Source organism: Drosophila grimshawi, unplaced genomic scaffold (genome assembly GCF_018153295.1).
Source record: "Drosophila grimshawi isolate 15287-2541.00 unplaced genomic scaffold, ASM1815329v1 contig_1369, whole genome shotgun sequence".
NCBI classification, from domain to species: Eukaryota; Metazoa; Arthropoda; class Insecta; order Diptera; family Drosophilidae; genus Drosophila; species Drosophila grimshawi.
In genome coordinates, this window is record NW_025062891.1 from 6007501 (window position 1) to 6021405 (window position 13905).

General features: G+C 38.7%; 2 protein-coding genes across 4 annotated transcripts in view; both read left to right on the forward strand.

Annotated features, from left to right (window-relative positions):
• Positions 1-511, forward strand: part of LOC6560672 (retinal homeobox protein Rx) — a 25758-nt gene extending 25247 nt beyond the window's left edge. For all 3 annotated transcript variants that reach the window (XM_001987559.3, XM_043214345.1, XM_043214344.1), the window contains one exon: positions 1-511. This exon is cut by the window's left edge and continues 324 nt beyond it. In XM_001987559.3, coding sequence (XP_001987595.2) covers positions 1-383 — 383 coding nt within the window. In that variant the 3' untranslated portion in view covers positions 384-511.
• An 8780-nt stretch (positions 512-9291) lies between these two features.
• LOC6560673 (actin-57B) lies at positions 9292-11580 on the forward strand. The gene is made up of 2 exons (XM_001987560.3): positions 9292-9458; positions 10245-11580. The coding sequence occupies exons 1-2, from the start codon at positions 9419-9421 to the stop codon at positions 11333-11335; spliced, it is 1131 nt and encodes a 376-aa protein (XP_001987596.1). The 5' UTR covers positions 9292-9418; the 3' UTR covers positions 11336-11580.
• The last annotated feature ends 2325 nt before the right edge of the window (positions 11581-13905 follow it).

Here is a 13905-nt window from a genome sequence, read left to right on the forward strand (position 1 = left end):
ACGACAACGATGACGATGACGACACAGCATGCTCGACGCTCGTCCTCGTCTCGTCGCTGGAGTGCAGCGGGCCGGATGTGTGCATGTCACCGCAAAACCTCAGCATTTCCAATGCCGACTCCAATGGGGATCCACGCGATTGCAGCGACCTCGACGGGGGCAGTAGCAACGGCACAGGCAGCCTGGAGAAATGCACCAACGAGCTGCTGCTCGATGTGGGCAGAGAGAGTCCCCCGCCGCAATCGTCGCTGCCCCTCAAGCAGTCGACGTCGCCATCGCCGTCGCCATCTGTGGATATGCGCAGCAATTCAATTGCCACGCTGCGCATCAAGGCCAAGGAGCATCTGGATAATCTGAACAAAGGCCTTGTATCCATGGTCTAGTTTTGGCACACACTGCAATTCACATACTACATAAGTTTAACTCAAATGTTAGCCTTAGTTCCACTCACAGCCCAATCAAAATCCACAGAGATTCACACATATATATATACATACATATATATATATATATATATACATAATCGTATTTGTTTAGTTATGTGTTTTTTTAGTTTAGTAAATTGATCGTTGTAAAATCCTTAATTTGTATAGCCAAGAACCAGTGAGCAAAAGAGTTTTCAATCTCTCGCGCTGAAGCATAAATAAATAGATTTTAATGAGCATAATATATCTATTTGTAACATTCCAATAACATTTCCTAATGAAACAAAACAAGAACAGAACACAAAACAAAGCGAACCCAATTCCCCAATGCATATTAGCACAAAATAAATATACAAGTTTTAGCTCACATAAATGTATCTCACAAATTGTTTCCATACATGGGAGAAATGAAAATCGGAAATGGTGCTAAATTTAAATTGCAAAAATCGCAACAACAAAAACCACAAACCAATAAGAGCACCGCAGACCGCGAACATTTTCCATTTTCTTCACAGCAACCAGCATTCAATTTTGACAGTCGTAGCTGGTGATTTAAGTAATCACATTAGTGGTCTTTGGACTGCGTTTGATTTAGAATTGTTCAACTTAAATCTAGGAAACTCAAAATAAAAAAAATAAAAAAAATAAATGAACTACCCTCGTACAATTAAACAACTTTATCAGCGCTGTTAATCAACTGTCGAAAACTCTTTAACGACTAAATTAATAATCGAAACCCAAGGAGAAAGCTGCAAAAGAGAAGCCCAACGCTTAGATGGGAGCAACAAATGGAAAATGCTGACAAGCGGCAATTAAGTGCAATTAAAAAGGACTAAATGCACAATAAACAAAGGCGCATAATGACACATAATTGACAGCAACAAAGTGGGACCTTAGAGGAGGGAGGGGTTCAGGTAATACCCAGAAACATATATATATATATATATATAGTCGAAGTAGTTGAACGTCGAATGTAATAAAATAATGAATAAATTATAATTGATTAACGCCGCATGCAATTAAAATGCGAGCACTGTGCCCACAGCGGGGCGTGTCACTTCACATACATACAAATATAGTTCACATATAGGATATATCTCATATGTTTGCTCCATTACACGACCTCGGCCCAGCCGTGTAGTCGTCTCGTATGCACAATGATAATTGCTGGCAATTACACTCTGTGCTTATCACACGCACAATATCTTTTCAAAAATCTCACTCAAATGCAAGCATAAACTAGGGAATTGTATTTTTCAAGGGAAATAGGGGTGGAATTTTGGCTTATTTGTGTGTTTCGTTCAAAGCGCAATTGCAACGTTGCAATCCATTTGCTAGTAATTCATTACATTTGATTAATGCATGGGAAAAACACATTTTTAAATGAAAACAAATTATACCGTTTGGGCCGAAAGTTATTTACGCAATTAAACATATATAAACTACTTTAAATAAATACTTACTCCAAATGAAATCGAAGCTTACAAAGATCTGTTAAGTTACGACAGCGGCAGAACTTTAACCAACATTCTTAAATTCGGTTTTTAATATATTGGTTCATTAAAAATAATTTAAAGTAAACACAAAAAACGAATTGAAATGTTGTAAAGCGCCATCTATGAGTCATTATAAAAAAGCAGTCAAGTAATGCTCAAGCAGTACAACCTTAAAACTGCTTTATATATTTCAAGCAGTTTAAAAATGTTTATCCCGCAGGAAGCTTAATAATAAATAAGTAAATAATTACAAGTTATCTCTAATTAAATTAATGCTTTTGCTGTTATGTTTCTTAAGGAGATTATGGATTGTTAATAATTATAATACTTTGAATAATATTTTCTCGACACAGTAAGCAGTGCAAGTGGTTCACAACATGATAAAAGCTTCAATATACAAGCTTTTCAAATGTCACTTGTTCAATAAGTTTCAGCATCCATTAATCAACCAAAAATCAATTTAAAGCATTTGTTTGTTATTCCTGCACAGCTGTCAAACTGTAAATGAGCTATGAGAATTTAGGGGAAATGCAACCGGAATGCTGCACTTCAAAACTAATGTGCACTTATTATTAGACCGCCGCTGATTGAGCGATAGAGCCGAATGGAGAGAGAGAGGAAGAGAGGAAGAGAGAAAGAGAAAGAACAGACACAAATGACAAGGGCATCGATTGAAAAACAGATCGTGAATCATTCGCTTAAGAAGACCAAAAAGACAAATAATTTGTAGCGGGTGCCAAAGCACCATATACGGTAAAATGCAGCTGCCTCCCCCAATAATAAGATTAAAGTGAGACACATGTGCGGCAAGCACTCTGAGCACTCGGAGCAGAGGATGAATTTGGGGGAGAAGATCTCTGCCAGTTGTATGGATACAAAAATACATTAAACGATGCAAAATGAAATTGCAATGCAAGGCAAGTGCAAGTCAAAGTCCAAATGAATTGAACTTGAAATAGTGACGAATTAAAATTCCTGATTCATTTGGTGAAGCAAACATCGGATCAACTTTTGGGCAGACACAGCAAACAGCAAACAGCAGATAGCGACAAGTGTTCCACAACGCGAAAAGTCAAACTTGACTGTGTGTGGCGGCGTCTATATATAGAAATTGTCAAAAACCACCGAGTCCACCGAGTGGTTGGGGGGATGGCGCCGCCTCATCGCTTCAACGGAAGCGCCTCTGACGCTATATACCCCAAGGCTGAGGCAGCTGAATCTGAGCGCAATCATATAGGAACTTCCGATTCAACCAACCAACCAAATACAATTACACATTACATACACTGTATAAAATAGATATACATGTTGATAAGTCAATAATACATATATACATATACATATATCCATTTCTACAAATGCTGCCTCTTCGATTCTGTTTCCCGCTAGATATATCGCATATTCATGACATACAGCTGATCTAGCCCGTTTGGTCGATGATGAAAGCGTTGGCGGTATTTTTCTGTAAATATACACACATATGTGTACATACTTATGTATGTATTTCCATTTGTTTACTCTGCAACCGAAGGTATAAAGAGCATATTTGTTTTTATCCAAAATTGAAAAAGTTACTGAAACATATTAACATATATGTGTATATACATTAATTATTATAGTATAGTAGTATAGTATTATTAATTAAAAATTAATTTACCTTATTATAGTCATGTAAGCCCATTCATACCCTCACTTATTTAAATAAAATAATGTCAGCTGAAATTTTACTGGGCGCTTTTACAACCTTTTTTAAGCTTGGTGTTCCTAGAAAAGAGATCGTTGGTGACATCCTTAAATAATCGGTACATAACTTTGAGGGACGCACCTACCCCCGAAATCACTGATCCTCCACTCCCAAAAAAGAGAAAAATCTTTGAAAGTTTTTAAGGTTGTTTTACAACACCCTTAAAAAACGCCCACGCTCACTCTCTCCCTCAAATTTTGGAGCTAACGTACCAAAGCTTATACCAAAAATCACGACTGCCTATATATGGAATAATTTTATATCTAGAGACACCAAACTTGAAAACAGAAACAATCACCTATGTGCCCAAAAAATGATTTCTTTCGTCCTTCCTCGCTTCAGAGTATTAGAGTATTTCGCAGTCAGCTATGCCCATTTAAAATGTTCACACTTGTATTTTTTAGCTCTGTACATACATATGTGTGTTTTTGTGTTCTATGCGCTCGCTTTTGTGAATATAAAATAACATTGTTAAAAATAAAATCATCGCAGCAAGAAATGAAACCATCGCCAAAGCAACAACACTCAACAAATTATTGAACAGCATTTTCTATATGTGTGTAACTAACTCAAGAAATTCTTTTTTAGCGCGCACCATAAATGTCCGCGTCATTTATTTCCATTGGCCACATAGTATAGAGTATAGAGAGAGCATAGGACAGTACCACTCTATTGGGATGGTCCAAAAATCATTGGACATCATTAAAAATCATAGGACTTAAACTATTTTGCAAATTAGATAATTATTTGTATTTCAATAAAGCTAAAACCATTAAGAAAGTATTTGATATTCCTTCAATGAATATTTAAGAAATAATTTGGGAAAAAAATTTATGAACGTATATATTAGAATACAAATAATAAGATAATAGTATAATAAATCCTTTATCAAAGCATGTTATACTATATTGGAATAACGCACAGAATAATTAATGAAAAAAGGGAGCAAAGTATGCGATAATACAATTATTAGACAGGTATTTAAGGTTTAAATATTTATGTGCATAGGTATTATTATGGAGCTTAGAATGTATGTTTATTCTGCATGAAGAAGGCAGATCATTTCATTTTTGTGCAATTACTAACATGCCCACTCTAATCTATAGAAATATTCACAATTGTATCTATATGCTATTTGCCATCAAATTATTTATATTTTTCTGCTGCTGCTGCTGCTGCTGCTGCTGCTTCTCTATTTCTATTTTATATTTTGTATTCTGTATTCTATATTCTGTATACTGTTCTTGAACATTTTGTTCACTCTGGAGGCGTACAGTGCGGCAATCGTAGACTATGCGAATTGTGGCGCATATCCGAATGTATTTTGGGCGCATTTCTGATGTATATATACTTTTGGGTATAGTTATAGATATTCAATGGTATATGTATATATATATTAGATTCTGCATATACAAGTTGGGTGTATTCGTAGGCTTTGCTTATAGACAGATCTTGATATTGCCACTTGTCTGTTTTGGGTTGAAATTATTGCAGGCAGCACGTGAATCCATCTATGACTAAATATATGTCGTTTTAAATTCAATTGAATGTCTATTTAAAAATGCTATTTCTTCAGACATCTATGCATGTGTGTGTGCAAATGAAATGCGATATTACATATATCGCAAGAATTCGTTATTGTTTTAAACAAATTGAACGTATACATACTGCTATCAGTTTTGGGGTTATTCGTAGCAGACAAATATTTAAAATTTTGGAATGCTCTTTCCATGCTTGATACACCATAAATATTCCATTCCAGCTCAAGTATTTTTTGGAATACATTTGTGTGTGTGAGTGTGTGGGTGTGTGTGTGTGTATCTGTGTTAACCACTAAAAATAAATCCCTTCTCCAGAGGCAGTGCATGCACTCAATTTCGAAAATCAAACCCAAAAACACCCCCACAACTGATCAAAGTTTTTGTTTCCCTAATTCTCATGCTCTCCCATTAATACAAATTAATGCAACTGGAATCGAGTTCTGATTCGAATTTGGCTGTTGATGTACATATATATATATATATATATATATATATTTTATATATATATTTGTATATATGTACATGTGTATGTTGACCTGATTTACTTAACACATGCTCCAGGCTGTGCCTCAAATTAGCTGCCAAGTGGCGCATTTTATGGTAAACAGCAGCAGATGCAGATGCTGCTGCTGTTGCTGCTGTTGCTGCTGTTGCTGCAGTTGCAGTTGATGCAGCTGCAATTGTTGACCAGTGGTCAACTAAGCAAATCAATGGGACAATAGCCGATTAGGCCAATTAGGGACAATAGGCGATTGTGGTTAACCCCCTTTTCTGGACCACACTTGGCTGGCACTTTATGCATTGTTTGATTTCACACGCATGTTTAGCAAAAGGGGTTAAGGGACAAAGAGGGGCTTAAATCCAATAATGCACTTTGGACCGCTGGCAAACTAATTTGAAATTAATTCACACACCCACACACATCTAAAGAGAGTAGAGTTGGGCACGCTCTTGCAATCATTCCTTGGGCACTTTGATGAACTCTGTCAACAAAGCAGGCAAAAGTAGCTGCCAATTTTGGCAACTTAATAAAAATTCCGCAAATGCGAATCGAAATGTGAATCTAAATGCTCATCATTTAAGGTCTAAGGGTGGGCCACAAGCCAACATCATTATCACAACAAGCAGCTCATCATTAAGTTCAGGCTTGTTGCCTCGTCTTCATCGTCCTTGTCTGTGTGCATTCCGCTTGGCCTGTCAAATGCGCAGTGCGTCTGTATAACTGCTTAACTTCCCCCCCTCCCCTCCCCTTTCACCTCCCACACACCACCACAACGTCCTTCTCCACCCCTTCCTGCCACTGCCACAGAGACTGTGTGATGTGGTGGCCACTTTGTCACCGTTACAGGCTCAATTGCAATTTGTTTTCGTTGATTTCCATTCCCAGCTAGCCAGAAAGCCCGAACTCTGCTCTTGTTTACTTAGGAACGTGCTAGAGAAGGAGAGGGAGAGAGAGAAAGACTGACTTTGGTTTCGGTTTCGGAGTTTTTGGGGATAGCATTGGGTAATTCACAAATGAATCCCTTTAGTGTTGGCAATTGGCGCACGTGCACTAAAACAACAGCGCTGCCAGGATACGTGCTCATTATTAAAATTCCTTGGCCAACGCCAGTCAGCGACGCCCACTGTACAATTGACTGGGTTTTATTAAATTTTGATTTAACCATTTATACAATCTATGTATTTGCAATTGGTTTTATTTTCGTATTTTCATAACAAACGACAAAGTTGAGCATTTCAGATTAAGTTTGTGTTGCTGTTTTGGGTTTGAGTTTGGGTTTGGGTTCGGGTTTGTCATGGCGCCTGAAGGCGTTTGACTTCGGGGCATTTGTTTGGTCTTTGGCCTGATGCGATTTGATTGCGATTATGGCGCGAGTTTTGATTGTTCATTTGGAAACATTTTACTGTACAGTAACACAATATTGCAAATTGTAGCTGGTGGTGGGGTGGTTTGTATGGGTTGACATGTGAACTGAGTCCGTATAGAAATAAGGATATGCCCAAATAATACCTGGCAAACAACCAAAATGTGGGAAATGACATAAACGCTAGCATAAACCATTTGGGAATCGCAAGGTCGGTTGAAGTACGGAAATACCATTGATGCAGAAAATATGTTTGATTTATAGAGAATTAAATGAATTGAAATTACAAAAATTTGGCAAAAGAATCTACTTAGGGATTGAATTGAAAAATATAAATAGAACTTGCAGATAATTAAATTGTTAAACTTTTCTTCAATGAATTCAAACTTAATATTTATTTGCTTAAATAATATTGTTTCCTTCGGAATAATGTGCATTTTAAAACATGAGAAGAATCAATTTTAATCTCAAAGTGGACAAAAGAACTCCTTATAGCATCATCATAATAGGGGCACAATAATAATAATAGATCATCATAATAACATCGAAGTACATACATAAATATTAAATATCGTCAATTGTAAGAGTATGTCAAATTCGGTGTTAGTTAAATGTTTGCTGACTGAATGGGAAAGAAACAGAGTGTAGTTTTTACCAATCAGGTCAATTATAGTCAAAAAAAAGCTAAATATATTTTAAAAAAAAAGGGACTCTTGGCGAATTTGAATTCCGATTTGAAATATTCTTGATATCCATTGATTAGTCATTCCAAATGGCTGTCTGGGCCTAAGCCTCGGCAGTAACTACACACATATATGTATGTTTGTCATGTATATCTATATCCTAAACATATCTATATCTACAATATCTACGCCAATAAAAGCATATGGCCTCGCTGTCCTATTTGCGACATAAATCTCTTCAATTTCTCGTTGTGCAGTAAAAACTTATAGCAAAACAGCATATGTATGTACATATATGTATATGTTTACGTATATACACCCATTATATATGTATATATGTATATGTTTGTTTGCTTCCAACATAGTATGCCATAAAACGTAAACATGCCCCACTTAGTTGCTGCTAAAAATAAAGCATAAACCTAATTTAAATGGATACCCTGCCAGGCGTATAGCAAACTGGGATGGCGATTCCAAACTCCCCCCCAGCCGAGAACCATCGAGCCGATTCGTGGAGTTTCAGACAATTTACAAATTGTAAATAAACAATTAGTTACTTGAATTATGCTCATTACAGCTGGGGCGTAGGCAGCGCTGGGCGAAACAGTTGCGAGAACGCTCTAGGAAAATATGACCAAAAATAGAAGTGCGAACCGTGGAATTTCATTGAAGGTGCAAACGTGCGCGCCAAAGAGACGCAGCATTGAATTCAGCTGAGAGATTCGAGATGCGCGATAGAGATGTGAAAAATCGAAAATAGAAAATGAATTTATTACGACATACGAAAAACACGAAAGTTATGAAAACCAACAAAAAATACATATATATATACATATATACATATGTATGCGTAGCAAACAGGACGGTTGGGGGTGGCGCAAATGGGAACGAGGCGAACGAAATTAATTTTCTAAATCCCCCCACGACCTAAAAACAAAAAAAAAGTTAAAACACAACAAGAAAGAAACGAAAAGAAAAGAACAGAAAAGCATGAGCCGAATATATTTTCGCTCTCACGCACACCCGCACAGGCGGAGAGCGAGAGAGAGCGAGATCGCTGGAGCAGCAGCCTTGCCTTATACGGCACTTTTGGACTCTGGCCACACAGCCACGCCAGCAGCAGCAGCATCAACAGCTACAGCAACTGGTTCGGCATCGTCCGATCGTCGAACCGATTGCGATCTTCTGCACGCCCGATCATGCCGAACTGTTCTTTGTTGCTCTCACGCTCTCTCGTTCTCTCGCTCTCTCGCTCTTGCTTTTGCCTGCAGCATTGTCCAAAGTCGGCCCCCCTATGCTGAGGATCTATTTTTAGGAGCCACAAACCGATCGCTATGCCGAGCTGTGCCGAAGGTGGGCAGATATCCATGAGCGAGCATCTTTATCTGTAACTGTGCATTTGCATCTGTATTGATGTTTGTATTCCCGTGCTGTGGTTGTTCTTCTTGGTATTCCTGCTGCTGGGTGGGGGGAGTGGGGACGAAACGGCTGCGAGACGATGTTGAATTTTCTTGGACGCCAAGAAAGTCGCTGCTGGTATAAAATCCGAGTACCAACGCTGGGATAAATTAGTCAGTCAGTTGTGTTCCAAAAGCGTACACATTGCCGTATTTCTTGATTTAAATTCACCCGTGGTACCGTAATACAAACAAATCCCAGACAAAATGTGTGACGATGAGGTTGCTGCTTTGGTCGTTGACAATGGTGCGTATAGCAACAAAAAGAAAACTGGACAACTACTACTACTACTACTACTACTAACGGATAGTTAGGATCAATCAAAATGGATTATCATAAATGTGGATTAAATTTGCGAGGATAATCAGTGCAGTGATCAAACAAAGAGTGCTAAAATTCACAAACAATTCCAATGATAACACACAAGTTGTGCAGTATCAAAATTTAAGCAAATCTAATTTGCAATTTCATTAAATACAATCTCCCAGCAAACATCAAAGAACATTTTTAAGAACAAATGCACTTAAATCTTCAACACATTCCTGTACAGAATTGTGATATTCTCTCAATTTCTTATCAAAAAGAATCAGTTTTACACATACAAAAATTCAGACTTCACTTGAATTCAATAAATATTTTTATTTCCTCATTATAGTTTCAAGAGCAACGACACTGAAATTTCTAACATTTTGATCAGAGGAATTCTCATATTTCCTATAAAGAAAATATATATATTCCCTATACAAGAATTCAGTTCACTAGAAATCAAGATTTTCTATATTCCCACAAGAATTTTCCAAATATCATATATTTGACATAGTTTTCTACACACAAAATTCTACATGAACACAACAAGAGCTTTTCGCATATGAGTCATTTCCTAAATTTGTTCACTTTTTTTTGTGAGATCAAAATGTCACCCAATTTCCGTCAGATATTTGTAGTACACTATCCGTTTGGTTCGGGACGCTCAGATTTTTAGTGTTATGCATTTTGGCTAACGGGCGGTTTGTTTTTATGTTGACCATGCAGGCTCCGGCATGTGCAAGGCCGGTTTCGCCGGTGATGACGCACCCCGTGCCGTCTTCCCCTCAATTGTTGGCCGTCCCCGTCATCAGGGTGTGATGGTTGGTATGGGCCAGAAGGACTCATATGTCGGTGATGAGGCTCAGTCCAAGAGAGGTATCCTCACCCTGAAGTACCCCATTGAGCACGGTATCATCACCAACTGGGATGATATGGAGAAGATCTGGCATCACACCTTCTACAATGAGCTGCGTGTTGCCCCAGAGGAGCACCCAGTCCTGCTGACTGAAGCCCCCCTGAACCCCAAGGCTAACCGTGAGAAGATGACCCAGATCATGTTTGAGACCTTCAACTCTCCAGCCATGTATGTGGCCATCCAGGCTGTGCTCTCCCTGTACGCCTCTGGCCGTACCACCGGTATCGTTCTGGATTCCGGCGATGGTGTCTCCCACACCGTCCCCATCTATGAAGGTTATGCCCTGCCCCATGCCATCCTCCGTCTGGATTTGGCTGGTCGCGATTTGACCGACTACCTGATGAAGATCCTCACCGAGCGTGGCTACTCTTTCACCACCACTGCTGAGCGTGAAATCGTTCGTGACATCAAGGAGAAGTTGTGCTATGTTGCCCTGGACTTCGAGCAGGAGATGGCCACCGCTGCCGCCTCCACCTCTCTGGAGAAGTCTTATGAACTTCCCGACGGTCAGGTCATCACCATCGGCAACGAGCGTTTCCGCTGCCCAGAGTCTCTGTTCCAGCCTTCATTCCTGGGTATGGAATCGTGCGGTATCCATGAGACCGTCTACAACTCGATCATGAAGTGCGATGTGGATATCCGTAAGGATCTGTATGCCAACATTGTCATGTCTGGTGGCACCACCATGTACCCCGGTATTGCCGATCGTATGCAGAAGGAAATCACCTCCCTGGCCCCATCCACCATCAAGATCAAGATCATTGCTCCCCCAGAGCGCAAATACTCCGTATGGATCGGTGGCTCCATCCTTGCTTCCCTGTCTACCTTCCAGCAGATGTGGATCTCCAAGGAGGAATACGACGAGTCCGGCCCTGGCATTGTCCACCGCAAGTGCTTCTAAGCATTTACTTGCCAATCATCTCCAGCGTATGCTTAGCGGTCCATGCCTGCTCTTTTGTTTGGTTATCGCTCTGCTATGCATACGACATCAACAACAACAACAACAACAAACAGCATCTCGACCATCTGAGATGCCAACCACCACCCATCTGTTTTTGAATGTCATTTAACCAGTGCGTCATCTTTGGTTCCAGATTATTTTTTGTACTGACTGAACACTATATAATGAAAACGAACCCCATTTTATTTGTTTTTTTCGTGTTTTCATCAATGTTAACCATCCGATTATTTTATTAAGAAATACCACCTCTTGTTTTGTATAGAACATCATCCAATAGTGTTATGGGGTCTATTGTTACGAAATGTAAAATGATCGCATGAATGTAATTTTAATTAAAAAAATTTATAATTATTTATAAATAAAAACGATTTTTTAGATTTAATTCTTTTCTAAAAACCTCAAGGTTTTTTCACAACATCGGTTCAGGGTTGAGTAACTGTGGGGCATAGGGCATTTTGCATCCATCCCATCCATCCATTCATGTACAGCCAGGAACTGTTTCCTGCTCTATGATCTTGCAGAGAATGTTTCTGCAGCAGCTTTCTGCTTTCAGTTGAACCTCGAAAGCTTTTTTCTGTCGTGCTCCAGTCGCGTTTCATATTTCCTATGCTTTTCAAAAGCTTTTCAAGTTATTTTTCATTGGCATGCCAAAAATATTTTCGAAATACATTCTTGGTGTGTGTGTGTGTATTCGAAAAGTCCAAATCTTTTGGATATTTTTAGCTGGCTGCTAGGCATTCCAAAGTTAAAAGCATATAGAGAAAAATCATTTGTTTATGCATAGCCAAGTTTTATAAACAGCGTAACTCGATAGGCGATGACGCACATCGCCCACAACATAGAATATCGCCAAGAACATGGCGAAGATCAAAGCAAATCACTAGATGCAAATGTTGAGTATGATGTGGTTACTTCACTATTAAAAGTACTTTCAAATTAGCTCAAGAACAACTAATTGCAACAACTAAGATCTATAAAGAAATATGCCCAGATTAAGCAAACGCTCAATTTGCTCAACCTAATTAAAATGCATCTGTTCATTTACCTGAGCAAAAAGATAATTGCTAAGCTGCATTTAAATTCACAGATACCTTCAAAATTATATACAGACAAAGGACTCTAGCTTTAAATGGTATAATGTTATAGATCGACATAAATTGCGAACACACCCTATCATACTTCAAGTGTAGGGTATTTAATAAACTGCCAACGCCAATTATGTGAACAGATTATACAAATCGGCGGCAATATAATGCACCAAATGCAGAGCAGAGCAGACAAATTAGCAACTGCCCATTAGATGACATTATGAGCAATCTTAAGCACAGAAAGACGAATGTTTTGCTTTCTAATTGCGGATGCAACAAACGCACGCAACACCAGACAATTTGTCAATGTTGCACTGTGTCGTTGGGCCTTTTCATTAAAACTCGATCTTCATGAATGAAATCATTTTTTTCGCGGTCGCCTCTTGCATCTGGCAACTGCAGATGATGGTTAATTAATGAATGCGTTCTTTGGCAGAGCTCCAATTTTGTCGCATACAAAATTGACAAATAAAATGGTCGCAATTTTTACATATGTACATACAGCCCAAGTCAAGTGAGTGTTGTGTAGAATTCGATGTGGCTTCGCGTTTTCTCAAGCGAATCACTTTACAGGGCGCTGCACAACAATGCAAAATATAAAGGTAAAACTCTGAGCTCAAGTCAAAGCCAAACCCGAATGGAAAAATGAAAAAACAGAATCCAGCCCACAGCCCATAGCCCACAGCCCGTACAACCCCAGAGAGTACGGCCCACTAATCAATTTGCACAAAAACAAAAATAAACACGCACACAATAAGCGGGCACGTCGAAATAATGCAATTTTCAGTTTTTAATTTCAATACAAATTCGATTTGAAATTCATAATAATAAAGAGCACAAATAACGTACTCGGGATGACGATTTGAAGTATGCAACACAGAACGGCCCATATGGTCAATTAGTATGACTGCCGTAGCACAAAGTACAATGAGTCGGGCATCAAGTTCTTCAAGAAGCTTTGCGACCGCCTCAAACACACACACTCACACTCGTAAGCACACACACATAGCATACACACACGCCATCGAACACACATTGTTTTCACTTCAATTATTATCGATGCCACCAAAAACCCGAGCTCGAAATCACTCAACCGTATTCAAAGTGCTCCTGAGACTTTTAAGCTTTTTTTCAAAATCAAACATTTCGAATGCTTAGAGAAAAATTATTTTCCATAAGACTATTAATCGAAACTGACTGGCATATGGATAAAATGGTAGAGTTTCGGCCGAGAATGAGGCTGGCAAAATTTAAATGAAGTTTTAATCTCAATCATGAACAAACAGCAATTGACTTTGGAAATACTATTCCAATATAAATAAATTAGAAGGACAAGCTTTGTGTAAAGAAAGTTTTACTAGTCCGTTAGTGAGGCCGATTGCATTCTGATCCAAGGGTGATAAAACATTTTGGCAGGGCAAT

Coding starts and splice junctions, on each gene's coding strand:
- LOC6560673 (XM_001987560.3), top strand. CDS start 9,419: ATGTGTGACGATGAGGTTGCTGCTTTGGTCGTTGACAATG. Junction 9,459..10,244: donor TGCTTTGGTCGTTGACAATG/GTGCGTATAGCA, acceptor TTGACCATGCAG/GCTCCGGCATGTGCAAGGCC.